Below are 27,329 nucleotides of genomic sequence, written 5' to 3'. Positions count from 1 at the left end.
CGGGTTTGTTTGTGGCTCTTGCAGCCGCCCATTGATACTAAAGCAGAGATGGTTAACAAATACAAGCTGGGAAAATCAGTTGATCTTCCGTTTACTGAAGACCTGATGGAGAGCTGTACTGCAGTAGCTAATGCAAAGTTCTGGTTAAATATTGTCCCACCGTTTGCACTATGCCGTCTGTTGTTTTTACACTAAAGGCTTAGCAGAGGTTGGAGGCACTATTGACTTTGTAATTAAACTATTTTAACTTCAGGATTTTGTAATCACTGTACTTAAACCATCTGTTGTGGTGTATGGGTGATTTCCCCACCCCCACCCCTACTCTCCAAGCATGAAACACCATCATGTTTTTAATTGCAAAGCGGCAGACTTCACAGTCTCTCTTATTATGGGGATAGCAGAGAAAATGAGGGTAATTTCCTTTTTCTAAGACAACATGCAAAAACTCACAGAACCTCCAGTTGTGTCGAGGGGATGTGCACGTAGGTCTTCCACTGCCGGCTTCTCTTATCCCTGCTCTGGGAGCAGAGGAGAGATCACACCTCAGCAAGGCACATCCTGTCCTGGCTGAGCCCCACCTGCATCTCACAGAATCAGAATCACAGAATCACAAATGTCCCGGGTTGGAAGGGACCTCAAGGATCATAAAGCTCCCACCCCCCACCACAGGCAGGGCCACCAACCTTCCTATTTAGTACTAGACCAGGTTGCCCAGGGCCCCATCCAACCTGGCCTTGAACACCACCAGGACGGGGCATCCACAGCCTCTCTGGGCAGCCTGTTCCAGCACATCACCACTCTCTCTGTAAAGAACTTCCCCCTGACATCCACCTTAAATCTTCCCTCCCTAAGCTTAAAAGTATTTCCCCTTGTCTTGCTGCAATTTACCCTTCCAAAGAGTTGACTTCCCTTCTGTCTGTAGGATCCCTTTAGTTATTGAAAGGCTCAATGAGGTCACCCCACAACCTTCTTTTCTCCAGGCTGAACAAACCCAGCTCCCTCAGCCTATCTTTGTAGGGGAGGTGCTCCAGCCCCCTGATCATCTTCTTGGCTCTCCTCTAGACCCTCTCCAACAGCTCTCTGTCTTTCTTGTACTGGGGGCTCCAGACCTGGAAGCAGTATTCCAGATAGGGCCTCACAAGAGCAGAGTAGAAGAGGTCACCTCCCTGCCCTGCTGGCCACTCCTCTTCTGATGGAGCCGATTGCTTTCCAAGCTGCAAGAGCACACTGCTGGCTCATGTTAAATTTTTCATCCATTGGGACCCCCAAGTCCTTCTCTGCAGGACTACTCTCAAGGATGGCTCCTTCCAGTCTGTATAAATGCCTGGGATTTCTCTGGCCCAAGTGCAAAACCTTGCACTTTGCCGTATTGAACCTCATTAGGTTCACCTGGGCCCACCTTTCAAGCCTGTTGAGGATTTCCTTCCACCGTGTCAACCGCACCACTCAGCTTGGTGTCGTCAGCAAACTTGCTGAGGTTGCACTCGATTCTGTCATTGATGTCACTGATAAAGATGTTAAAGAGCACCGGTCCCAAGACAGACCCCTGGGGGACGCTGCTTGTTACTGACGTCCACCTGTACATAGAGCCATTGATGACCACCCTCTGTCTGCAGCCTTTCAACCAATTTCTTATCCATTGAATAGTTCACCCATGAAATCCACATGTCTCCAGTTTGGAGATAAGGATGTGCTGGGGGACCATGTTGAAGGACTTGCACAAGTCCACGTAAATGACATCAGTCACCTTCCCTTTGTCCACCAATGCTGTCACTCCATCATAGAAGGCCACCAGATTGGATAGGCATGACCTGGTGAAGCTGGCTGTCTCGGATCACACGCTCATTCCTCATGTGATCAAGCATGTCATCCAGGAGGATCTGCTCCGTGATCTTCCCAGGCACAAAGGTGAGACTCACCGGCCTCTGGTTCCCCTGGTCCTCCTTGCACCCTTTCTTATAAATGGACGTGACCCTCCAGTCATCCAGGACCTCCCCTGACAGCCATGACTTTTCAAATATGATGGAGAGCGGCTCAGCAACCACCTCAGCCAGCTCCTTCAGAACCTCTTGCTCAGACAGAGCATGTGAAGAGCCCTTCAGCTCCTTGTGCTGAGGGATTTTGGTGGATTTACAAGAAGACACAGCAGTATCAAGCTTTGTGGTGTTGTCTGTGGCTGTTGGGTATCTTCCCCACTGATCAGGACATCCAGTACCTTATTTCTGAAGTTGTTGGTGTTACCCAAACAGTGGCATCGCTGCCTGTGTTAACTTGGGTGGATCACTAAGGGTTTGCCTTAATCTGCAGATTGCACTACATCAGTGTGGGGAAGGTATAGCAAACCTATTACAACAATTTGGCATTGCCAAAGAAACTGTACTGATACTAGCACCTGGCAGCATGAGTATAACAAAGTCAGCGCAGAAAAGATGTTCTTAGTTACAACAGTTGGCACAGACTGCCCAGGGAAGTGGGTGAGGACTTCATGATCTTAGTGATCTTTTCCAACCTTAATGATTCTATGATTGTATGAGTTCTAATAGGAATACTGAGAGGTATTAAAACATGGGATGTCTGTATCCATAAAATGAATTAACAGTATCACTTCCTCTCTCCCACTTATATGAGTTGGGGTTTTTGTTTGTTTGTTTGCTTCACCATGTTTGTTTCCTCTGTAGTTTCAACAGAACAAAATGCTTGTAGAACATGTACAGATACAAAACAAGGGGTTTGCAATTTTGCAAATACAAAGATAGACACAGATCTGGATTCTTGATTCCTGGTTTACTGCTCTGAATTTAAATTACTATATCAGAGATCTTTTTGCACACATTAAGAAAAACGCCATTTCATTTTGCTTCATCTTGCATTTACCTATTGGCAGTCTTTTTGGTAGACCTCCTTTGACCTGTGAATGAAAAAAATGTACTCTCACTTTTTGTCAAATTAGCCTAAAACATTTTGAGAAAGCAAGAAAGAGACAGGTACAAGTGGTTGTGGATCTTCCCAGCTGTACCAGATATAATTGACATATTTTTCCTCTTCTAGTTTGCCAAAGTAATTTCTGCTAAAACAGATAAAAGTACTAAAATCAGACAACAAATGCCCTAAAAATCTGAATATATGGCTCCAATTGTTCTCCCATGTCTCATGCCAGACACAAATGTCTTGAAGATCTTGGGCTTTTATCTCATCCAAGCTTGTTTGGCATTAGAGCTTCTGAAGATTCTGAAGACAACAGATAAAACAGTCCTCAAGAGAGACTCTTTTTTGCTGTTAAGCACTGAAGAAACACTAGGGATTTATTTGCATGTCCAGAAAGAGGGCTGGCTACCCTTTGGTGTGTCTTGCGTGGCCAGCCCCACCAATCTGCTTTGTAAAACTTCCTCCTAAAATTCCTGCAGCTAGATGAAATTGATCGATGCAATATGATTGTAGCTGTGTGAGATTCTGTCTGGTTTAATCCTGTGTGACATCAGTAATCACTGTGAGTTCTCTACAAGCTACTTTTCCTTACTAGCCAGATGAATGCTCTTTATGTTTGCTCTAATGAGATTGGAACTGACAATACCAAGTTTCACCAATTTCTTTTCCCTTTGGAAAGAAACGTGTTTTTAGTTGTTTTCAAAGCAAGGTCCCTTGTACTGTGCTGCAATCATTTCTCAAAAAGCACAGTTTTTGTACCAATGGTACTTTAGGCCAGTTATGTGAAGCAAAAACTGCCCAACCCAGCCACCCCCATTCTGTGAATTTTGTTTGTGTCTCTGTGTCTCTTCAACATGTCCTTTTCTGGTAAAGTCATTTCATTAATGCCAGTAAGCAGGAACTGCTGAGTGTGCAACACTTTAGAAAAACTGTTTGCTTAATTGAGAAACTAAACGCAGATGTAGAAACCTTAAGTCACCATTCTAATTGTCAATAAGGTGAAAGAACCACAGCTAGCATTTTTAGGCTTTGGACCTTCAGCAGTGTGGGTTTTATTTACATGTTTTAACTTGCTGCTATGCTCAGCACTGCAAGGGTGAAGATCTGCTTCTTTAAAAATGGTTGGGTAAGTATTACTGTAGAAATAAATTTTCTATAAATTAACTCAACATTTTTAAGGGGTGCCTTCTATTACTTACAGGATTAAAGATAAGGTCCTTATATGTATTGAAAGTTGGACTCCAAAGTCTATTTTTAAAAATTCTTTAGTTCTTTTTGGTGGTTGGTCTTGTCCCCTTCCAGGTTAGGCTCCAGGACCTGTGACATGTAACTAGATGTTGATAAAGCACACCTTCTCCATTACACACTCCCTGAATGTGATTCATTTCAGCTCAGGAGCTGCGTGATGCCCTGTTCAACCTGTCCTGTTAAATGGCTGTGTATTTCTTAAAGGTTGTTGTTATGCTTGTTGATTTGCGCAGGGCTCCAGCCAGCCTGAGATTTGCAGCATAGAATCATAGAAAATCTCAAGTTAGAAGGGCTCATGAGGATCACTGAATCCAACTCCTGCATGGCCCAAGCAGATGGCCATACGTCTCACCCTGACCTCTCCAGCTGCACTGATACTTCCCAGGGCTGCAGCCACTAAGGGAAGAATGACTGTCAAGTACCCTACTGCATAACTACCACATATTCTGTTTCCAACCAGAATACTCAGTCTAGACTGAGGGGTCTAGGATCCCTACATGATGCATGGGCAAGCTTGTGTTTCACTGGTAGGAAATCCTACCAGTCACAACTAAGAATCTGTGTGAGAAATAAATGCTAAGCAAAAGGATTTACTGAGCAAAAGAGTCATTCAGAAATTGCTATCTGCCAAAACAAGAGAGGTAGAAGAGAGAGAGCCACAGTCCCAGAACTAACAAGCCTTGCTTCTGTCCAAGTTGTCCGGTGCTCAGAGGCAAGCACTTATTGATGATAAGTCATACCCTGGCTGCTAGAAGAAGTAGTTTGCACCTCATTCCTAAATCCTTGAATAGAGCAGGAGACCTGTGGGGACACCCTTGGAAAACTATAGGGCTGGGAAATAACTTCTTGGTCATATCAGCAATTCAGAGTAGATGTGAACTTGCAGAGGATGAATGCTTGATTTATAGCTTTCCTGCAGAGGGAAATGTGTGGTTCCAAGGTGAAACCAAGATGTCATACAGAACAAACTGCTTGATGGAGAGATAAAGGCCATTCTGCAAAACAGAGATAAACCAAACTGACAATACTGATATCTTTATTTTCTTCTGCTGGTACTCTTCCACTTCATGTAAACTTTAACTTGAACAAAACAAGACCAGAGAACTGAATTCCTTCCAAGTGAGCAAACATCATGACCAGTTGTGATAGCTCAATATTGAACTTAATCTGTAGCTCAGTTGATATTTAGTTATTTCATCAGAAGTATTGTATCTCCAGTACAATTTACTGGTTCCATTTCAGACTCATCCTTAATATTTTGCTTGTTTTAAAATTAGTTTTCCACAAATTCATTTTTTAGAATAAAGTTCACATTTCTAATTCAGAAGAAAGTTATTAATATTGGCAACTTAGTTTATTTTAAAATCATTTTTATACAATAATGAGTATTACAGTAAAAATTTAAGGTAAAAAATATTTCCAAAATGGAATTGAAGGCAAACTGCCACACTTGGGGCACATCAGCTCTGTTTCAAGAGCCAGAAGCTGGATAACTGCTATCATAAGTATGTATGGAGATGGGCTATATAGTCTCTAAAATTACTCTAGTTACAAAGAGCTGAAGGCTGGGGGCTGTTAGGAACCCATTAAGTATAGAGGATCAATTCAGTTTATTAAGCAGTTGATGGCACAACTACTTGTCAAAAAGTGTGTAGGGTCAAAGAAAGGATGCTATTGAAGGATGCTGTGCATTGTGTCTAGGCTTTGAAGGTTGATCATGCTCAATATGAAGCTTGGCAAAGACCCTATTAGAGACAAAGGAAGGGCTGTTTATCTTCTTAATCCTAGTATTATATAGACTTGATATTTTTACTGTAGTGTAGCTATTTTAAAATATGTAAATTAAATTTTGAGTTCTTTCCATGTATCTTGATTACTAAGTTATAAAGTCATCTTCTGAACAGAATGATACAAGAATTAAACATGACAAGAATAAAAAAGCTGTATAATAACAAAATCTCAATGTAGAATTTCACTGTATGTCTCTTTCTACTGTAGCAACCAAGGCACAAGGGCAGTATGAACATGTGGCCCTTTGTTTGATCAAGGATAATAATCAACTAAGCCAAAAGGAAGGGAAGTAGATTTTCCTATTTCAATCGCTAATATAATCTACGTTTCCAATTGTGCAACCATTGCTACATGCAGCATTGTTAAATGGGAAGAAAACTGTGCAAATAATAAAGAACCCAGAATATGGAGAAAGAGCTAGTGTCACTAATTCAGTGTCACTAATTATGAAATGAGTATGAAGTCCTGCGTTCCTCCATTTCAGATCCCAGCCTTGCTTTTTTCGTGCTTTCCCTGTTCATGTCTCTGTTGGCAGGCTCAGGTCCTAGTGAGAATTGATTTTGCTGAGCCTTGAAATCTCTACAAATGTCTGGTGACCATGGAAGCAGCATAGTCTTGTCAAGATCTGCTTTCATCGTCCCAGTAATGTTGACTATCTGAAGTTTTATCATTAGCAGTGCTGCAGCATCTCCCTAGAGGCTATAGATACCTATAGTCCTTTTAGTTCAAGAATGTTTGAATGGAGAGTGCTCTGAGCAACACAGATTAACAACCTTTCTCTTTTTAATGAAATACTGTAGGGCCTTATGATGAAAGAAAAGGCAATATTTTTGTCAGAATTATTCTGCCTATGCCCAAATTTGAGTTGTTGTTGTGGTTTTGTTTTTTTTTTTTTTAAGAAAACTGTGGAAAAAGCCAGCCTCTAGCATCCATCACCACATGTTAATGTATGTGTATAAATGTATAATTAAAATGTATAATTTAAACAAGTCTGGCACTTCCTTTGATCATGTATTTCCTCATGGCTACGCTTATCTTCTGGAAAAACATCTAAATTATCTTCTTGTTCTCTGTACTTCTGCTTTAACTCACCAGGAATATTGCTTATCACACTTTCCATTATTACCTTCTCCTCTTCTTGTTCTGACATTTTTTTCTCTCCATCCATTGTCTCTTCCTGATAATATACTTAAACATTTAGACATTTTTCTGTTTGTGACATGAACCTATTAATACCTTTACCACAACCTAAATGTGGTGGCTGTCCTTATAATTAAATTTCCAATTTCTACCCAGCACAGATCTTGCCTTCATATTTGAATGAGATAACCAGGTGAGCCCTGAATCTGGCATCAGATGCAATCCTTAATGCCAAACTTGAATCTTGTATCTAGTGCCAGCGTTATCCCCTAAAATACTTAGGTGATTCCTATGAGCAATGTTTCATTAAAATGGACTTGAAACTAGTTTAAAATCTTCTTCCAGCCCCAGGAATAAACTAAATTCCCCAATCAATATTGCCTGTCTCATCTGTCCAAAATCTAGTGAGACTAGATACTAAAACAAAACCTCACATAACCCAGTCAATTATGTGCAGCTAATGGGCCATATCCACAATGGTCCTTGTCCTGCCCTGATGACTTCTTTCAGACTTGCAAGTAATTTGGGTTAACAAGGCTAAAGCAACGTAAAACACAACCCTAAATGTAAGCCTGTCTAAGCGTAAGACGTGCCCAGTAGTAACATTAGGAACTACTCTGAGACTCTCATCGTAGGAGCTGCCCTCTTTTTTCCATACTGTCCCCAAGACTTAACATTGATCCCAGTTCACACCACTACTGATCTAGTCCTAGCCTTTTATTTGGATTCTTACCTGAAGCGAATGATTACGTAGTGATTTTTACTAATTTTAGGAATGAGTATAGATCCTTAAATGTCTTATATCCATAATTAGTTCAGATTTATCAGTTTATGTTGGCCTAGCTATGACTTTAAATTCCCCAGTGCCAGCCTCAGGCATCTAATTGACGATGGGGTCTAGAACCTCAAATTATTCTCACTCTGAAAGTTCCTTCTAAGTGTGACTCCAGTCTTGTCTTCTTCTATCTCTAAATGAAAACGATAGATCAATTTTTTATCTTCTCCTAAGACTACACCTTGAGGGAATCATAACTAGATCAGATAGTCTGGTAATAAGTTTCACAAAAGCTCAATAGTCCCCACTAAATGCAGAAGCAACCCACTTTCACCAGTTGTGGAAGTCACAAGACTTTTTTTCTTGCTCCCTGGCAGATCAGAGTAAGAACATCGGTTTTCAAAAACTCTCTCATTTATTTGATTTACTAGCTCTAATCCCAATTATTTTCTATTTCTGCTATTATAAATAGCAAATTAATTTTCCTCCTTAGGTCGTTGCCACTGCTTTTTTTTTTCTCTTTCTTTCCCTCTTTGTTCCCTTTACCCTCTCCTCTCCCTTCCCCTTTTTGGGAAACAGATCTAGAGATAACTATGACACAGTGTGATGCACAAGTCCATTGTGGAGCATAAATTACGAACCAGTTGTGCCAAGCCAGCGGCTCAGTGCAAGTTCTTTCCAGTTTAGTCCTCTGAAAGTATAAATAATTTCACTGTGCATTCTCTACGTATTTGAAGGTAAATGCAACATTTGAGTCTAGAGCAAAATTTCCATGGTCCTGTCTTCTGTGAACAAGAACTGCACTTCTCTTCCAGCACAAAACATGTAAATTTCCCCACTGCACTGCTAGGCACAGAGTCATGTCACACAAGTCAGTATGTTCTTCTCTAATATTGCTTCTTCTCGCTGGATCAAATTTGTATTAGAAACAGTTTTACATTAGAAGTGACAGCAGATTTGACTTGTTCATACCATCTGTTTCACCTCTGTTAGCACCAGTTCAAATTCACTGATATTGATAAATAGACCAGAAAGATTTCATTTTTCCCTTCTCACAGAAAAACAAAACAAATACACACACACACAAAATCTACTTTTGAGTCATGCACATTTGATGTGGATTGTACTTGATATCTACTATTTTCTGTCTCACATTTTCTGGCACATATATATTATAAACAACATATTGATGCCTACATAAAATTGTAACTACATACCAAGAACACCAAGTCGCCACTCACAGAATCATAGAATATTCTTAGATGCAAGGGACCCATAAGGATTATTGAGTCCAACTCCTGGCTCCACTCCTTTCTCAACATTATTTACCATGATGCTGCTAAACAACCAAAAGTAAGAATCTTCCCATGAGTTAGCCCCAAGAACTGAGTGATTTAGTTTCCCACGGATAAAACTTCTTGAATTCATCAAACTACGTATTTGACAGGTCATAAAGTCATAACATGACAATTTCTCATTTGATCTTGCTAGATACAACTGTCACTTTTTTTTTTCTTTGTTATGCAATACTTTGAGAGATTTCTCTTTGAATATTGGGGTGGCTTGATTTTTTTTACTGCTCTTTTCTTCTTCCTGCTGTTGATAATGAACTGTGATTTAAAATAGTGAGATACTTCATGCTACTCTGAGTTTTGCAGTCATCATGATAATCTGCACATTTAATGGTAGACTATTCTTTCTTATCTCAGATGGAGTACAGATAAATTAGTTTATGTCCCCCAAGACAAAAAAATAAAAAAAAATAAAAAGAACGTGAAATGGTGGACATAAAAAAAATGACTGGAAATGATGCATATAAATTATGTACGAGTCACTATGTACCATCAACTGTGCTTTTTATGTAGGACTTGATGGACTAAGACTCTTGGCTAGTGGCTGTCTACTTCCTCTTAATTATACATATTTACTCATATAAATTCAATCATCTAGAAGTTTCCAGTTTAAAGTATAAGCTGTGCCATTTGTCTGTGAAGGGAGCCAAGCATTTCAGGAAAGTGGCTTTCCTGGCTCTCTTCCCTTTCTACTACCCTTCCCCATCGAGGATTACTTTACACTGACTACAGATGGAATTTGTGTTGACCGGACGAGAATCCTGACTTTTAGAACATTAATATTTGGAGAAAATATATCAAGTTCTAAATAATTATGAAGAAATAAGAATTTTTTTTCAGTAGTTCTTTCACTTGCTGTAAAGCCTTGCTGAACAACATATCATTGGGAATTTTTGTTGAAATTAAAACATTCCCATATCAGTACAGCATTTCAGTTTCAACATAAGACCTCACTGTGAATAAGGAAGAAATTGAGTGGGAATTTTTATCTTAATTACTGAACTATGATACCTCAAATCTGCATAAAATATTTCGTATCAGGAATTATTCATGACTTATTCCTGTCAACGCTTCTTTTTTATTTCTGGCTGTTTTTTTCTGTTTGTATTTGTTTTGTTTTGTTTTGTTTTTCCTGCGGTCAGCATTTAATTACAAAAAACACTAAAGGAAAATAGACATGAAATAGCCTCAAACAATTAGAAAGTCTGGACTTAAATTCAAATCTGAATCTGATGTTGAGTCCACATGATTATAAAATTTTACCTGCTATTTCATGAACACATACTAAGAAGCTTGTTTTATAAGTGTATTCTTTTCTTTATCCTCTTTAATAACATTAATATTCTTCACCTAACTTCCTCAGAAAAATACGTAAATGCATGTTTGTGTACAGAATATCATGGCACTTGTAAAATAGTTTTTTATTAAAACAGCTGATCTGTAGAGTTGCAACATATTTGATCATCTTTACTACCCTTGAGCTGAACATACACAGCTTTCCTGAACTCATGAAATATGATGGACACATTTTTGTGAATTTCCACCAATAGAAATCTGGGGCTCAAACTACAAGTAATATTGAAAAATCTCATGACATTTTGTGCTGTAGTTTCACTTGTTTCAGTTATCCACTTACAGTAACGGGCTACTGACATTGGCAAGCTAATGATATTTGCATGTTTTGTTTGTTTTAAGAGAAAGCAGTTTACTTTAAAGGAAAAAAATCCCACAATATGTTTTATTTATTTCCTGAGAACTTCCGCTTACACAGGTAGACACTAGACACTTGAAATTAATTTTCCAGAGCACAACAGTAAAAAAGTAAGAATTTGACTTAGTTTCATTTAAAACAGTAAAAACTGACCTTGTAAACATTTCCATAGGAGGTAGGATACAATTTGACAATTGTCAAATAAGAGAAAGTAAACAGTTACTCTGTTGTCCTAATAAATAGTGAGCAACACAGGCATTAAATAAACATTTTAATATAAAAGATATGTGAAAGACTAAAATATCGTTTTTAATAAATTAGGAAGAGATTCAATCATTTATTTACAAGTTAGTCTTGCTGTCAAGAATCACTAGCTCTTTATGTTCATCCTGAACTTCTGACTGAAAAGCTGTAATGAGAACAATCCTGAGTGATTCACAAGTAGGAAAAAAATGGTGAATACATCTGCTTTGCTGCATGGAGGAGTGCTAAAATCTAAAATGGTTCATTTTTTATCTATATGTAATACTTCCGTAATCCACCAACTACAAGAATTGTCATCATAGCCTTAACGTCTGAAATGGAAAAGTAAGCTTAAGACAGTGAAACGTCTCTCCCGCTTCAGGTTCCTCCGGCAGCTGTCCCCATGAAGACTGTGTTAATTGGTGGTAAAGATGATACCATGTCTCTATTTGGTGGTTGATGGGACTCCAGATTTTCTTGAGGAGTGAAGTGACCAGATGTTCCATACATACACTGCGAAGATGTGGTTTGCATGTTTGAAGCTGTGGAAAAAAAAAACAGTTAACATAATTGCAAGTTTTCTATCTACTGCATTTAACAAAAATAAACAAACAAACAAACAAGCAAGAAACCCAACAACAACCAACATCAAAAACACAATATAATTTCATCTGATGGAAATCCTGGTCTACCAGGTGCACCATGTGAAGAACTGAAATTTCAACAGTTCTATTCTTCACTGAATTTACTTCTACAACTTTTCTTTAGTGGCTCTTCACAGTTTCTGATAATAGCATGAGGGAACAAGCCAAAACTAATGCATCAGTGAACTCTGCTAAAAATGCATCTATGGGCCTGTGTATGAGCCATCTTTCATGAAAACTGCAAAGCTGTTTGCATTTGCTGTAATCATCTTTTCATACCTTGCACCATTCATGTCCATAGTCATTGATGGGACCAGTACCATCACCTAGCACACAACACAGCATACAAAAGAAAGTTGGTGGACACAATCCCCCTCTGGTGATTCTGGATTCCTCCCCCTGCTCTTTAGCATCCTTAAAAAAAACTGACTATTAAATCCTTGCAAAGCCTTAAAGAGGCAAGTAATGACTGGCCTTCTGCATATGCTTAACAAGTAGTAGGAAGAGGTAACCTTGTGGACAAATGAACAGACTGTGCCTTAATTTACCTCTTCTGTGTGATACTTCAGAGTCTTTCAGGAATGCAAAGCCAAACTCAGATATCTTTTGTTTAATGTACGTATCAAAAATTGGAGATTAGGTAATTTCACCTGTAACTCACTGTCAGTAGGAAATCTGTCTAATTCACAGAGTTATTGGAGAACAGGGAGGGAAGAGACTATAATACAGGAAGTGTACATTTAGACATTACTGAGCCAGGATTCATTTGATCTGCTTGACAGTGAGGATCCTGAAGAGCCCTTAGAGGAGCCCAGTTCATTATTAGGTCACTTAATAGTTAAAAAGTGTTTCCTAACACGTAATTTTCTGCAATTCAGGCCATCCATTCCAATCTTGTGGACAATGAATCACAGTTCTCTTAAAAGGAACAAAGAGTTATTCAACTCACTCTCCTGAAAATTTAAGGAAACGTCACAGGATACATCCCATGCACTTAGCTATTTTATTTGATACTGCATCTTAGATGCTATATATATATATGAGTTACAATTTAACTCTCAGTTCTTGTGAAGATGCTAAAAAGTTCATTGCTCCTGAGTCTTGGATATACTTACGCATAGCAGTTCGACAGACAATTGAAGGTGAGGACTCTGTGTAGTATGCGCCTGTTTGCTTTCTTCCGCTATCATCCAAGATGTTCAGTGGATCATGTGTATCATTGTATGATGGCAATGGTCGAATGCTACTTACACTGCTGATTACAGAAACATGTTGATCCACCATTGATCCAAGTCTGTGAGATTCTGGATAATTGATATTGTTTCCATAATATCCTATTGACAGGAGATTGGAAAAAAGAAAGTAGAGTGAAATCATTATTGAAGAGAAACAGCAGTGTAGGAGCCTGTGGTGAGTTGGAGCACAAGGTAATCGTTATTGGCTGAGTTTCTTGAGAATAAGGTTATTTAGTACATACATGGCCTAGTCACCTTAATATTGCATGCAGTGATGGACCCAAAAGGGGGACAGACAACTGCAGAGCAAAATAAATCCTAGTTCAGTCATGCTTTCGTTACAGAATTGCATCTCTATTGTATCACATTCTAAGTTCAGAATTAAACAGTGCCCTGCAACCAGTGGTCAGAACAGATGCCATGTGGACTCATATCAGTCATGTGGACTTGTGGAAGGCAATTTAGCCTCCCTTTTGAAACTGACAAACAAGAAAAATACACACAGAAAAAAATATTTCATGGTAATACATACTTTTCATATACAAACTCACATACAAGCAATATTTCCATTGTGTTTTTTCCTCCAGAAGAGAGTGGTGTTTTTTTCTGACTACATCTTTGAAGCAGACTGTAGCAAAAACTTTACTCTTGAATTCTGGGGAACAGTTTCATAGTAAATGTTTTGAGAGATTTTCAAGAGATTGACACATGGCAAAGTCATCCTAGTTTCTCTTGTTTTGTGCAAGACATGGCAATGGTGATAGAGGAAGACTGGCAGAGGTGTAGCAGAGGCATTTGAGGTCAACTGAGGATTCCCCACAGGAAAATAAATCCTGAAGTAGCTTGTTAAGCTGCTTTACTATCTATGCATGTCATCAGAGAAGTAAAAAACATGAAGGTATAATTAAGAGCTGAAATATCTTCCATAGAAAAAAAAGGCAGATAGAAAGCATTTCGCTCCAGCAAGGAAAGAGAAACAAAAGGGAAAAATAAAATATTCTTAGTATGTTTTATACCGTTGGAAGCATTAGGGGGATATGTTGCTCCTGGACAAGTAGGTGCTGAGTTGCTCAAGAAATTGAAGCTTCCTGTATTCAGAAACTGCATATTGTGTGCATCCTGAGTCATGGATGAGGGACAATAGCTGGAAGGTGACCTGGCACTGTATGGAGTTACAGCACAACTGTTGTTGAAGTAGTCCCTGGAGAACTGCTGTTCACTCAAAGCATTGAATCGGCTGTGCTCCGCTCTGTGGTGGTAAACTCCTGAAGTGGAATGGGCCTGAGTTCTGAACATAGCCTGGTAACCGGGATTGTTTCCATAGTAGTTCTGATTGGTTTGTGACAAAGTCTGATAAAGGGGTTCTGAGTAGGAAGAGCACTGTGAATGTGTGGATAAGACAGGGCCTACACTCGGAGGTCTCACAGCCATTGGCCCCTGGTTGATCACACTTCCTCGGCTGACCAGGGCTGGTGAAATGGGTGGAGTCATCAAGTTACCAGTGCTTTGAGGCAGCTCCATCTGACCTGCAATAAATAAGCATTAGCCGTCACTAGTGTTCATACCGCAGTTCTTATGAATGCAGTGGATTTGTTAAGACACTAACCCTCTGGTGAAGTGCATGTTACCATCTGAAACTTTTACAAAGTGTATGGTTTGGCTCCTGCCTACGCAATGTAGGTTCTTTAATCCACAGCTTTGAGTTAGAAAGCTTCTGAATTCCATTGTCCAGATTGGAGACTGGCACATTCAGTGTGAAATCCCAGCATTTAAAAGTCTTGTATGCTCAGGATGTTTGTTCATGCCTCGCAAGAATCTCATCAAGCCATGACGTGTGATATTTTTATCATTGTATCACGAGGATGTATTACTGGCAGGTCTCTAAAATTGCCCCCTTCCATGAATTGGCACAGATGGTGAGCTTGCGGGATGTTACTACTAGAGGTTCCCATAAATACATATGGTCATTTTTCCTTTTACAGTAATGTGCTATTGTGAACTGAAAGACTAACAAGCAAACAAGGGAAGGAAGGACTAAGAGAACTGCTACATACCTGTCAGCTGCATATTCTCACCATCTCCTGTGGCAAAGAGATTTAGACCTGAAGGCATACTGCTAGGCTGACTAGCTGACAAGGACACGTAGGTTTGCTCCGCTAGACACTCATTTTTGACTGAAGAGTCATTGGGCAGAGAAGCAGTTTTGTTACGATTTGCTAAGAAGCAAGAGCTTGGTGATGCAGTAAAGGTGGCTTTGCTTGCATCTGGAATAATAAGTGGAAAACTCTTGGTGGCTGTTATGTGTGATCATTGCACATAAATTCAACACTAATATTGCAAATGAGATGTCTGATTTGTTCATAAACTCGTTTGCTTATTTTAAAACACAGTGAAGCCTCCATTTCTTGTATGCAGATGAAAATAAATATTACGCCAGCCTTAATCTTCCCAGATCAGAATGCATATTGTCTAAATCACATCCCCTCACTACAGATCTATGTAATACATGTCAATTGTATTAACAGCTCCTTACTGAAATCATCACAGTGTGAATATAAATCAGATTTATTCTCTTGAAGTAAATGTCAGCAATGCAGTCAAGTAAATTGCACTGAAGCTCATGATACTACATCTTAAAGATTTAACAATGAGAGTTTTAGAATGCTTGAAGTGTATCTATTTTCATACGATATCTGGAACAAAAGCATTTTTTTATCATCAGTAGTTTTCAGTTTTCTGCGTTCTATTGATAAATTCAGTGGAAATTTTGTTATTTTTCTGGAAATCATGGCTTTATGCTACAATTTAAAGGACTTCACCAAAATGTCTCAGGAAAAGGCAACTGCTACATAGGGCAAGGCTTTTCCTGAAGGATAAAGAGAAAAGGCGCAGCCATCTGCTGTGAGACAAATTCTATATAAGCTTGTTGCAGCACAGTGCAGATTAAACAGAGTAACAATAAGCAAAGACTTCAGTACTGATCACAGATGCTAATGTTAATCAACATAAATTCAGCAGAATCCAATGGAATTTCACTACATTTTGGGGGAGTAACTTGGACCACAATTTAATCCATGTCTTAGGGATCAAATGCCATTTCTTAATATTCTTTCATTTCATACCAAAAGACCTTGAGGATGTGTCCTCCAACTGCCTAACTCTGAATCTCAGTAGCTACAAAATATTAAGGATATTATTTTAAGCTCTTCTGTTTCTCTTCCACAGCAGTATTTCGGTCAGTTGCTAAATATGCCTCCAACCTTGTGTTCCAAACTTCAAGGGACATTCATGATTTGTTAACATTGAATACATTCCTAGTTTAATGTGTAATTATGTATTTCAGATTTGGCTGAAAAATTGGGTTGGGAATTTCTGCTCTTTGCTAGATGTACTTCTTTTCACACCAGTTTGTGTCCCTTCAGCTGCAACTACAGGAGTGTTAGTTGCACCCATGATAATTTCAGTGATCCTGTGTAGTAATATTTCCCTCCCAAAATTTATTCAACAATATCAACTGTGGTTGATGGTGGAAATGAAATGGTGAATTAATGGTTACAACCATTTCAGGTGGTTTTAACAATGTGACCTAAAACTACAAATTCATAAAGAAAGAGCATAAGTCTACTTTTGTTTAAACAAATATGCAATTTTCTAAAAATGCAGGAATACATTCAAAGGAGCCAAGCTCTAGATACCTAAATTCTTCATGTATTTGTCCAGTAGATTCTGGAGTTCTTGTTCTTTGTCATTGTTGAACTGCGTCTCCATGGCAAGCAGGATGTACTCATCTAGCAGCATGCGGATCAAATGAAAAGAACCTTTAAGGAGGAGAAAGAGGGAGAGTAGCCAAGTTATCTTTGTGACCATCTCTCAACACTCTACAAGAAGCTGGTGAAACAAACAAATAATTGTGGACTTTAAATGACCTGGCAAGACCAACACTGGATAGTGCCTAACTTCTAGCTCTAATCTCTCTTTGCACTGGCCCACCTAGCTCAATTGTTTACTGTCCTGTAGGCTATTTGACCACTAATTACATCAAAGAAAAATACTGATGAAAGTGAGACATGCTTTATACTTGAAGAGGGCATACAGTGGAGCTAGATAAGGCTGAAGTCTGCTAGAATGCCTCTGCTCTATTTCTGTTTGCTTTGTGCTAAGTAACCAGACAATAACTGGTGAAGTCTTCAACCTTATTTCAAGGATGTATCACATTAAAAATGTGTCTGTCCTTATAGTCATTTAAAATAGCTGCTGAATTTTAGATAATGAAGTACCTACAACTATAGAAATAGCCTGAGAAATGATACACTGTATTTAAAGTTAATTTCATTTGCTCTAGCATTTTCTATATTATAAAATACTATTTCTGAGAGTCCTCAAAAATATAAACATTTCTAAAGACAGACAAGTGAAACTTAATTTTTAAAAACCACAAAATACTGATGAATGCACCCTCATTTCAGAACTGAAAAACAAAACTGACCTGTCAAATTCTTTTTGCTCTTACAAAAACAAACAAATAAACAACAACAAAACGTATCTGCAGTAACAGTAGTCTTTTTTTGGTCCATATATAAAACAAATAATTAGAATTTTCTGTCTCCTATTGAGATATGTAGTTATGCTCCAGTGTCAGATTAAAGCAAACAGTTTTTAGTTTGCAAATGGCAAGGCAATATCAAACAGCAGTTTTAATAAAAACTATCTTGAAAAATGAATATGAGACATAGATCACCAATAAATTACTACTATCATTTACTGTGAAATGTTAGTTTGAAAAGCACATTACAAAGTATTTGTGCCTTTGATCAAAAAATCTTTGGGCTAGGACAGGCTTCTCTGCTGAGAAAGTAGCATAAGGTGGCTAAATGTTGGCACATATGTACAAAATGTAAGTGTTTTTACAAAGTCCGGGTACCAAAACTTGAGGCGTTGTTCAGAGTGAGGTTATGCATCACTCGAGCACCAAAAAAGCTCCATTTGAGAAGAAAGTCTTGAGCTCTCTTCTTTAATGACCTCCCATTTTGCTTGCTTGTCTGAAAGACAGAAGTAGCAGAATACTGTAGTTATACTAACTTGCTTTCTACACACAGGAAAGGAGAAAGGAGAACTGAATATGCAGGCTCATGTGGCAGAGGGAACCAAGCTGCCTGATTTAAACTGCCTTCATAAAGTCTGTCCTAAAGTGACAAACAGCAGCATTCACTCTTTTCAGTGCAACCAGAGTGGAGATCTGACCACATTCAATGAAGTAAACTGCTTACTGCTTGGACTCTGCTGTAGCCTAAAGGAATGTAAAAAAAAGCCCTCATGTTCTAATACTGAAGATGGGAAATAGTTCTGTATGTGTATAGTTGTAAAGGACAAGAAGAAAAACATATCCTCTGGTGCCATGTTATTCCATACAAAAGCTAATGGAAATTAGTCTCTTTACTTCAGTGTAATCTTTATAATACCAGCTAGACTTTCCCTTATAAAATGATATGCCTATTGTAACAGTGGGGCTTTTAATGCTGCTCACTTCATACTCTGATTTGCTCATGTGGTAAAAATATGCACTGTTGCTTTCTCAAATAGCAAGTAAAAGGGAAGTGTTGTGCGAGTTTGAGAGTAACCATACTTTAGCATTAACAGAAGACAACAGTGGAGGGATTACATGCTCTGTAAGTGCTCAGCTCCTACCCAGTGGATTTAGAATGATATCAGGACTTGCTGGTATTTCCTACTCCTAATTACAGGAGAACAATGCTAGGAAACATACCTTTTAAATTTAATAAAATAGTATGACATAGAAGACAATGAACAGGAGGGTGCTTCATTGTTTTTACCTGGCTTGTTAACTGAGAATTGTGTTTTGAAGTTGGAGAGTCAATTTTAGACTGCAATCAATCAGTTCTAAAATAAATTGTGATTGCTCAGCCTCAGTAAGAGTTTTGTGCCTATACAAGTGCTTCTGAGAGTTTGGTTAGGCTCTACTGCCCTGACTCACCCAAAGCACCTCACTGTGCTGCTCAGAGCTTATAGTAAATGTTTGTAAATTCACAGAAAATATTAATGTACCCAGTGAAATTTGGGAAAACAAGTAAAGAAAGGGAAAGTAACAAGTCAACTTCTGTGAATTGGCAGAGGCACTCTTCTGCAAGTCAAAGCTAACTGCACTCCTCCTGCACCCATTCATGTCAAGGTGGTCCCTAAAGTGGTAAATAAACTATCATAGCATTACCAGACAGGATAGGACCTGATGAAAACACAGTCTTCAGAGCTATTAGCAAGCATTACCACATGCTACATTTCTTTCTGATGGTTTACATTAATTCACAAATTGGGTTAATATATATTCCTTGAGCTACAGCTGAAAACTCAATTACTTTGTTCTGAACTGTAAATAGAATCATAGGATTGCTCAGGTTGGAAAAAACCTTAAAGATCATCATGTTCAACTGCAACCTGGCCATATTTTCCTAACTCTAACAACCCTCCACTAAATCATGTCCCTGAGAAAGTATGATCATTTGTAATTATACATGTATAAAACATTTGTGATTATGAAGTATCTCGTAAAACTGGTAAAAAAAATCCCATTAAAAGTCTCAACTACCAAGTTAAGCACCTTGTGAAGCTATAACATGGCATCTTCAATTCTGGTCTATAGAAAGCCTTCCACAAGTTATCTACTTCTGAATCCACCTATTGCACTTAACCTATATTACATGCAGTAACATCTCAGTAATATGAAAGAAAAATCTGCTTCTCTAAGGAACAACTTTGGCTCACCTTACTTAGTTTTTCACAGATGTAAAAATATTCAACAGCATTCAACATGATTAACTAGAACTAATTAAGTAGTCTTGACTCAGGTGGAATATCTAAAAGGTACCTTGATAACCCTTTGCTCAACCACAGTATCCAGCCATTCAATAAATGATTCCACAGTGGCATTCTTCTTTAGAAGGTCCTTCAGTTCTTGGAATACAGTAATAGAGTCATCTACCATGTGAAAAAGGAGAATATATCATTCCATGTTCTTCTGAACATGCGAAAAAGCCACTTATCAGCTGTATGACAAAATTGTAGCATCGAAAGGAAAGGCATAGAATTACAGTGGTGAGGAAATGAACTGCTCTTCAGTGAAGTAAGCAGACATACATCTATTATGCGTATGTATTTTACTTATTTTAGCATTACAATGATAACATATAGTTTTACAAGAAAATAAAAGCAAAAAAAAAAAAATAAATTGGATGTTTTAAATTCATTTTAATGCTCATCCTTGAAAACCTACCTATTACTAAGTTTAGTAGAACAGCTTTATCTGTAATGTGACAGACTTCTATAATGTCTTTGGTTTCCTTTACATTTTACAAGTTAACTTCTTTATTTCCCATTCTTGAGAAAGTGCCTGAATAGGATTATGATTCATTACGTAAGAGAACAAACTTTTCTGATCAAAATAACAATACATAGAAGATAACACCTTGCTATTATTCTTTCAGTTCTCCAAACTAGTCACCATACTTCTCATGGCAAGAATTATCTTTTAAACAATATCTCAATATCAATATCTTTTTCAGAAATAAGTGTATATAAAATTAACTGCAAAAAAATTATCATCCTCTGCACTTGTACTTCATTCAATTTTTCTTTATTAAAATAGCTGTTACGCTTCATAGAAAGTTACGTTTTTTGTTTTTTTTTTACAGATCAGCTTTTGGTCAAAAATAAAAACAAAAACAAAGAATGTAATCTAGCCTAAATATTCATGAAATTAAACTATAATTACATGTGATTTGGGGGACATTTTTCAAGAATCCATGCTAATACTCCCACATGATAAGATAGAACTTCAAAAGGGATTTTATTACAAATAGCAACTGACATGGAAATGATTTTTTCAACAACCATTTAAAATCATCTATCTAGGATGATTTCCCAGCTCAAGCTTATACTTTTGTAGGACATGCTAGGGCAACAAATTGGTTTTCTTGATCTAAAGTTAATGATGAGCTAGATCAGAGAATGCAGTGTCTTTGTGTCTCTTCTCTGACAATCTCTATGTAGTACGACATGGAATAAAGAGTGCATTTATTTTAACATTACAAATATATCACCATGGACTTACATTCATTGTAGACCTCTCCATCAGGATCTGTACTCCCTGAGACTGCAAGGAGTGCCTGAGAGCCAATACTATTCAAATCAACTTTTTCAATGTCTGACACCATGGAATTCACCACATGCTGATCAAAAAGTGCTGGCCGAGCAATCTGTAAGAGAAATCAAGACAAAATTCTGAGAAGCTTCTCCTCAGAAAAGAATCAGTAGCTGTTTTTTCTTAGCTGTGTTTACTGGAGGTCAGATGAAATAATATTCTCTTTCCATTAGACTTCTAATATTTTTGTTATGTACCTTCCTTTCCTGATAATTTTCACATCACCCACATGCTACTTTTAAGATTTATACAACAGAAGTCTAAATCAAGAAGAATATATATAGCCATTATAATATATAGCTATTCAATCTACAGTTATACCTGAGGGTTAGTCCCTCAAAAGATTCCTCCATTAGCACCTAAGCTCTGAAAAAGGTACTGTATCCTTCAACAATCTACTAAATCTTCATATGGAGGTGCCTCCTAATTGCAAATATCTGCATCCTACCAACTCAGCCTTGGAACCTTCAGCTGCCTATCACATATTCCTTGCAGTTAAAATTTAGAAGGGATAAACTCAATAAAGGACACTGTGGACAAGACAGTGAACCTTTGCAAGGCAAGAATGTACTAAAGAAAATTCTCATATATTACACTTTATCATATGATTGCCAAATATTCCCACGATAGTAGTTCACCATAACCATGGTCTTTTCTCTCTTTTTTACTACAAAATTTTGAAGATCTATTTATGGCCTCTTCGTTCTCATTCACTGAAAACTACAAGGCATAAGTCTTCCATGGCTGAAGCTGAACATTTAAAATACAAAAAATTAACATCTGCTAGCCAGAAAGATAAACAGAATATAATTGTCAATCTTTTATGTACAAATCTTATTCTGTTTACCTGTGCAAGGTGTAAGAACGATGTCTGTCTTTTCAGGGAGGAAACAAATCTTCGAGCAATAGGCAGTTTCTTATCCATCAGGATTTCTGGTAGATTTTCCAAAGAGGAAACAACCCACTGTTCCCAGTTTTTTGCAAAATTTCTTATATCTGCCAGTAAACTACAGTAAAAAATGTATTTTAGAGAAATACCAATAAAAGATTTATTGCATTTGTTTAAAAATAATTCACAGAATCCTGGACAGATCTGTGAATTACTCTTCAGGTATCCCTGAAAAGAAACAGGAAATGACTGATCATCAGAAGGCCAAAACTGACCATGTATTGATCTGTATCCCCTCTGAGAAAAAAACATAAGCTATCTGCCAGTTGAAATGGATTGAAAACAATTAGCCTTAAGAATAAACCATAACAAATCCAAGAACCATTACAGGTGTCTGAAACTCAAGATCTTAGACAGACATAAAACCCCAAATATGACAGCCTCCAGGGGAAAAGTGAGAAGATTCAGAGGTAACTTATAATAATCCTCTTCTAACTGTCTTGTTGACAAAAAAAAAATGCTTAGATACCATGAAGATGTGTATGATACAAACCTGAAAAGTATTCTGAAAAAAAAGAGATAACAATTATTTTTCCTCATACAACAAAGGCATATTTATTTCTTTTTTGGTCTTCCAAGGCTTTAGTCTAGAAGAAATTTATTTCAAGATATTCAACAAGCCAGAAAACAGAACATAAAAATACTTTCTAATATTTTAAGGCTCTTCTATAGCTGTTCCCACAGCTGATATTATTTTGCCATACTTACTTTACTTTTCTAAAAATGAGCTTAAATATTGTGAGAAAAAATCTCTAGATTACAGAATTTCTGCTATTTGTTCTCCATTTTATTGGAATATGACTATCAATTAGAATGTATCATTATTATACCTACCTTTCTGGCATTTCTTGCATTGTTGCAGGGATAAGTACATCTGTAAGAACCTTCAAAAAGGTAACATAAAATGATATCAAACTTTCACTGGACACTTCATTCTGTTCATTCTTGTCTACTTAGATTGTAAAATGATAAGGACAGGGAATTTATACAGAGTAAAGCCATTCAACCTACAGTCCAGATTTCTTACTGTATTCATCTTTCTCCCATCACTATTAGATAGGTGTATATGAGATGTTTATACAGCTAGATATTTCCCACTCCTAATGTATGCTTTCTTGCAGCATGTTACTGCTTACAGTAGATCTGCCTTACAGTAGAGCAGTCAGTAGAAGTGAGGTGTCTAACCATTTTGACTTTTCAGACATCACTGTTAGTCCCAATATAAAGCAGGTACTCAAGAGTCTCTCAAGTCCTCAAACACTATTAGCTGCCTGACTCTTTCTACTGTCGTACTGCATGTGGCATTGAAGTTCTTCAGAGTTTGACAGATCACTTACAGCTAACTGTGGTATTATGGAACTGTTTTGGCAAAAAAAAAAACAAAAAAAAACCTCTGCCAGCTGACATGTCTTCTGGGGCAGCTTAGTGCAGAAGGCAAAGTTGTTAGATCACCAATATTGTCAAAATATTTTTCCATTAAAAATTCAAATGGTTTGATAATAACACAGCGGAATTCCTCCTTGGATGTGCTAACAAGAATGTCTCAAATAATAATAAGAAAGTAATGGTGAAAAATAGAGAAAAAGGACAATGATAAATTCATGAACTTTTCATAGCTCTTCTTTATCAGATTTCTAATTCAGATCTCCTCTAGTATTTAAGTGTCCATTAGATTAAATATTTATTATCAACAAAGTTAGTATTGGATCTACTGGGCCATCAGATTTAAAGCAGAAAAAGCCTCACAAACACAGTGTACAATATATCCTCTACAAACAAATTAGGCATAATGAGTCATTTCCGGGGTAGTAATTACCATCTTCATTGTTAATTACTTTCTCACTTTATAGTTTGATATGTTTCTAAGAAATACATATTTTCTTCCCCTGGAAATTTCCCCTCATTGTTCATTAAAGAATGACAGATACATAATAATAAGGCACTCAGTGCTGAACAGCCTCAAGTTTCTTCCTTTGACTGCTTGGTGTTCACTGTTACGCCATTAATTATTTCCTCTATACAGTTGCAAAAATGTGTTAAAGAGAGGATGAAAATTATTTCCTAATTAAACAATATACTATTTAATAGGAACTTAAGATACTTCACACTTATTAGTTAATTATTTAATTGTACAAACTAAAAACACAAGAGCTTTGTTAATTTATTTTTACTACGGTCTAGTCTTACTTAATTGTGCCCTTGCAATTCTTAGTTTCACTAGCACAACTATATGTGGGATCATGCTAGGAAAAAGATCTAAGAGCTCATATTGCACAAAAATTCTACAAAAGAATGTTTCTTACTATTTTTTAAAAACCTGAACCAGCTTAGAATGCAGCCAATTAAACAGTTTTGCTGATACATCTAACAGTATGGGAACAGAAAGGAGTGCTAAAAGGCAAGAAAAGTGGGCACATCTTAATTCAGTATTGTTCCTGCTCTGTACCATGAAACATAGCCTCTGAGTAGTGGATCCACAAGTGGAATCACCTTGTTGATAGGTTGAAGACTGTCCTTGCTGGTAGAAACTGCAATAGTATTTTATGTAAAAACATCACTTCAGTTTTCATTCAGGTTTAACTTATTCAGCCTTGTCAGTGAAGCGCACAAGCCTTCTTTTAGCTGAATTCAAAAAGCAGGTAAGGATTTCACAATTAGAGAGCTGCTTGTAGTCATGGCGTTCTTCTCCTTGCTGATTCACATAAACAGATGCAGAAAGCAGGCAATGACATCCTGCTGTTGTAACACTGACACTGTTTTTACATAGACAGAAGCTATAACGTGGCTGAGATTATCCATGCAACTAAATGCCTAACCTACCTTATACAGAATCGAGTCACAAACGCAGAAGATGTCAACAATGATGGGATTCTCAAGCAGGGGAAGAAGATGGTCAGGCATTCCTTGCCAAAAATGTAATAAGAAATGCTGAATCTAAAGGAGTAAGAACCAGAATTATGGACATAAATAATGTTTTCTTAGCTCCCTATGTATATATACCAAGAATGTGTGTTCAAACAATCTTACCTCTTCAAAGTTCCCATTAATTGCATTGTCAAGGACACACTGACAGTGTGTTTTGTACATCATTATAAGAGTATCTACCTATTTTGGAAGAAAGAATAATTAAACAGAGTTTCTTAGCTCTCTCCTGTATTGCAATTGATATCTAGGTTTCTGCTTTCTGTAGCTAGAATTTAAACATGAAATATAAAGTGTATTACAATGCATATTCACAAGTAGGTTCTTTAGAAGCAGTGACATCACAAATCTTTATTTTTTATCAACACCTTCAAGTTTCAATGTTGCTGCTAGAAGTGTAGTATTTGAATCCTTATGCAATGCGAAAATGTGAATATCAAAGTAAGGCAATAGCTAGATTAGTCAGTCAGATGGTAAATTCACCTTTCTGAAAGCTAAGATTAATCCTAAAGAGTAGTGCAAGTTAATCATTAGGCTGCTATAGGCGTCTATGAGTGTTCTGAAACATCATCTAGTTGGACAAATGAGAAAATAGCTGCCAGTCATTTGGTCAAAGTTTAATCACTGCCTTACAGGAACTGAACTTTAAAAAGCAAAACTCCCTTTCATCTCATTGCATTAATTTATCAAAGTGGAGCGTTCCCTTATTTTAAGAACTCCACAAAGTTAATACAAGAGTTTGTAAAAAATTACAGTAAATTTAAAAATTTGTAATAAATTATAAAACAAGAATCTTGTAAAGTATTTTCAGGAAAGAAATATGGACATTAGCAAAAGCAATCTTACTGCACAGAAGCATGGAAAGTTTTACTACAGCTTTTGAAGATCTCCAGCAAACCAAAGTCGGGTTTTGAATGAACTTCTAACAGCTTTTATTCCAATAGGTTGAGAACACAGATTTCTTTGGAAATTGACCTTGCTGACTTTCAGAGCTGCTTCCTTAACTACATATATTTTAAAAAGTGGAGCAAAATACGAGATTCAAGAACAGTATGATAATTTATTGAAGGTTTTGGTGGAAATGTGAAGTTTAGATAATATTTCTTCAGAAACACATAATGAAAAAAATTATCAATCTATTTTAATACTGACTGCTACAGTTGTCCAGCAATTTCCATTGCATACAGTCTCTTAAAAGTTTAATGAAGGAGTCAAACTTCACATATGTACTCTCTTCAACAGAGAATCTAAGGATCATTTAGACATTTTCTCTGCTTCAAAGCTTGGGAAAGTCACTTCTCTTTTGTCCTCTGTTAGAGATGTAAAAATCACTGTATCAATTCTGGATGCATCTTACTTTAGGAGACTGAGTGATGGGATAGTAAGTGGAGGGATAACAGTGTGGACTGCTAGAGAGAGCTCAATAATCCTTGGTCAGATAAGCTAAAAGAGGGGAAAAAATCAGGGCGGAAAGAAAATAGAAAATTAAAAGCAATGAACAAACAAAACAAAAAAAGCAAAAACAAAACAAAACAAAACAAAAAACCTACAACCAAGAACAAGGAATAAAAAAGAGTAACAGGGAAAGAGAGGGCGACACATAAATACATCTCTGTTCCCACAGCCTCTTCATAACTCCAGGAGGCTGTTTGCAGAAGGGATTCCCCCCTAAAGCCCTCTTGGACCCTCCTGTCATCTGGTCCCAATACCAGAGCAGCTACAATGGTGCCAATCCAAGAATGAAGAGAAAATGATTTTCATCTTATAGTTCATTGCTGGAGTGGTAAAATCCAGTTTTGTTTGTGCTGCTGTACTTGGGCCGCAAGGAATCTCAAATGTTCCCCAGATGTAAATGTTACAAGAATGCTGTTTGAGTGATTTCAATTCATGAATGGAGTTTATAGCAGTGGATGAGGTACACTGCTGAGTACCCCAGTTTGTTGACTTTCTTTAGAATCTGTAAGCTTTCCAGCTAACATATGTACTACAGATGAATCTTTCTGTTTAGCTCTTCAAAACAGGAACCCTGGTTTTCACTGCCTACATGGAGCAAATTTAAGAGGAAGGGCTCATTGAACAAAAAGTATTAAAGCAACATATCTCAAGACAACCACCATTATGACCTATTCTGGAGCTTAAAATTCAAGTTCACAATTTGCACCAAAAAGGTATCTGTCTCACT

At 37.4% G+C, this 27,329-nt stretch overlaps 1 protein-coding gene across 1 annotated transcript in view; it reads right to left on the bottom strand.

Moving 5' to 3' along the window:
* Nucleotides 1-11,561: 11,561 nt before the first annotated feature.
* Nucleotides 11,562-27,329, bottom strand: part of RFX6 (regulatory factor X6) — a 34,681-nt gene continuing 18,913 nt past the window's right edge. The window contains exons 8-19 of the mRNA XM_042891664.1: nucleotides 25,253-25,330; nucleotides 25,046-25,159; nucleotides 23,060-23,109; nucleotides 22,124-22,283; nucleotides 21,187-21,331; nucleotides 19,945-20,054; nucleotides 17,986-18,103; nucleotides 16,760-16,882; nucleotides 15,119-15,328; nucleotides 14,081-14,590; nucleotides 12,945-13,163; nucleotides 11,562-11,727 (exon numbers count right to left, since the gene is read on the bottom strand). Of these exons, the coding sequence (XP_042747598.1) occupies nucleotides 11,564-11,727; nucleotides 12,945-13,163; nucleotides 14,081-14,590; nucleotides 15,119-15,328; nucleotides 16,760-16,882; nucleotides 17,986-18,103; nucleotides 19,945-20,054; nucleotides 21,187-21,331; nucleotides 22,124-22,283; nucleotides 23,060-23,109; nucleotides 25,046-25,159; nucleotides 25,253-25,330 (2,001 nt within the window). The 3' untranslated portion in view covers nucleotides 11,562-11,563. The remainder of the gene's footprint in view (nucleotides 11,728-12,944; nucleotides 13,164-14,080; nucleotides 14,591-15,118; nucleotides 15,329-16,759; nucleotides 16,883-17,985; nucleotides 18,104-19,944; nucleotides 20,055-21,186; nucleotides 21,332-22,123; nucleotides 22,284-23,059; nucleotides 23,110-25,045; nucleotides 25,160-25,252; nucleotides 25,331-27,329) is intronic.

Source organism: Lagopus leucura, unplaced genomic scaffold (assembly GCF_019238085.1).
Source record: "Lagopus leucura isolate 7727_CA_CO unplaced genomic scaffold, USGS_WTPT01 Super-Scaffold_73, whole genome shotgun sequence".
NCBI classification, from domain to species: Eukaryota; Metazoa; Chordata; class Aves; order Galliformes; family Phasianidae; genus Lagopus; species Lagopus leucura.
Note: the sequence above shows the minus strand (reverse complement) of the source record. Positions and strands in the feature narration are given on the sequence as shown.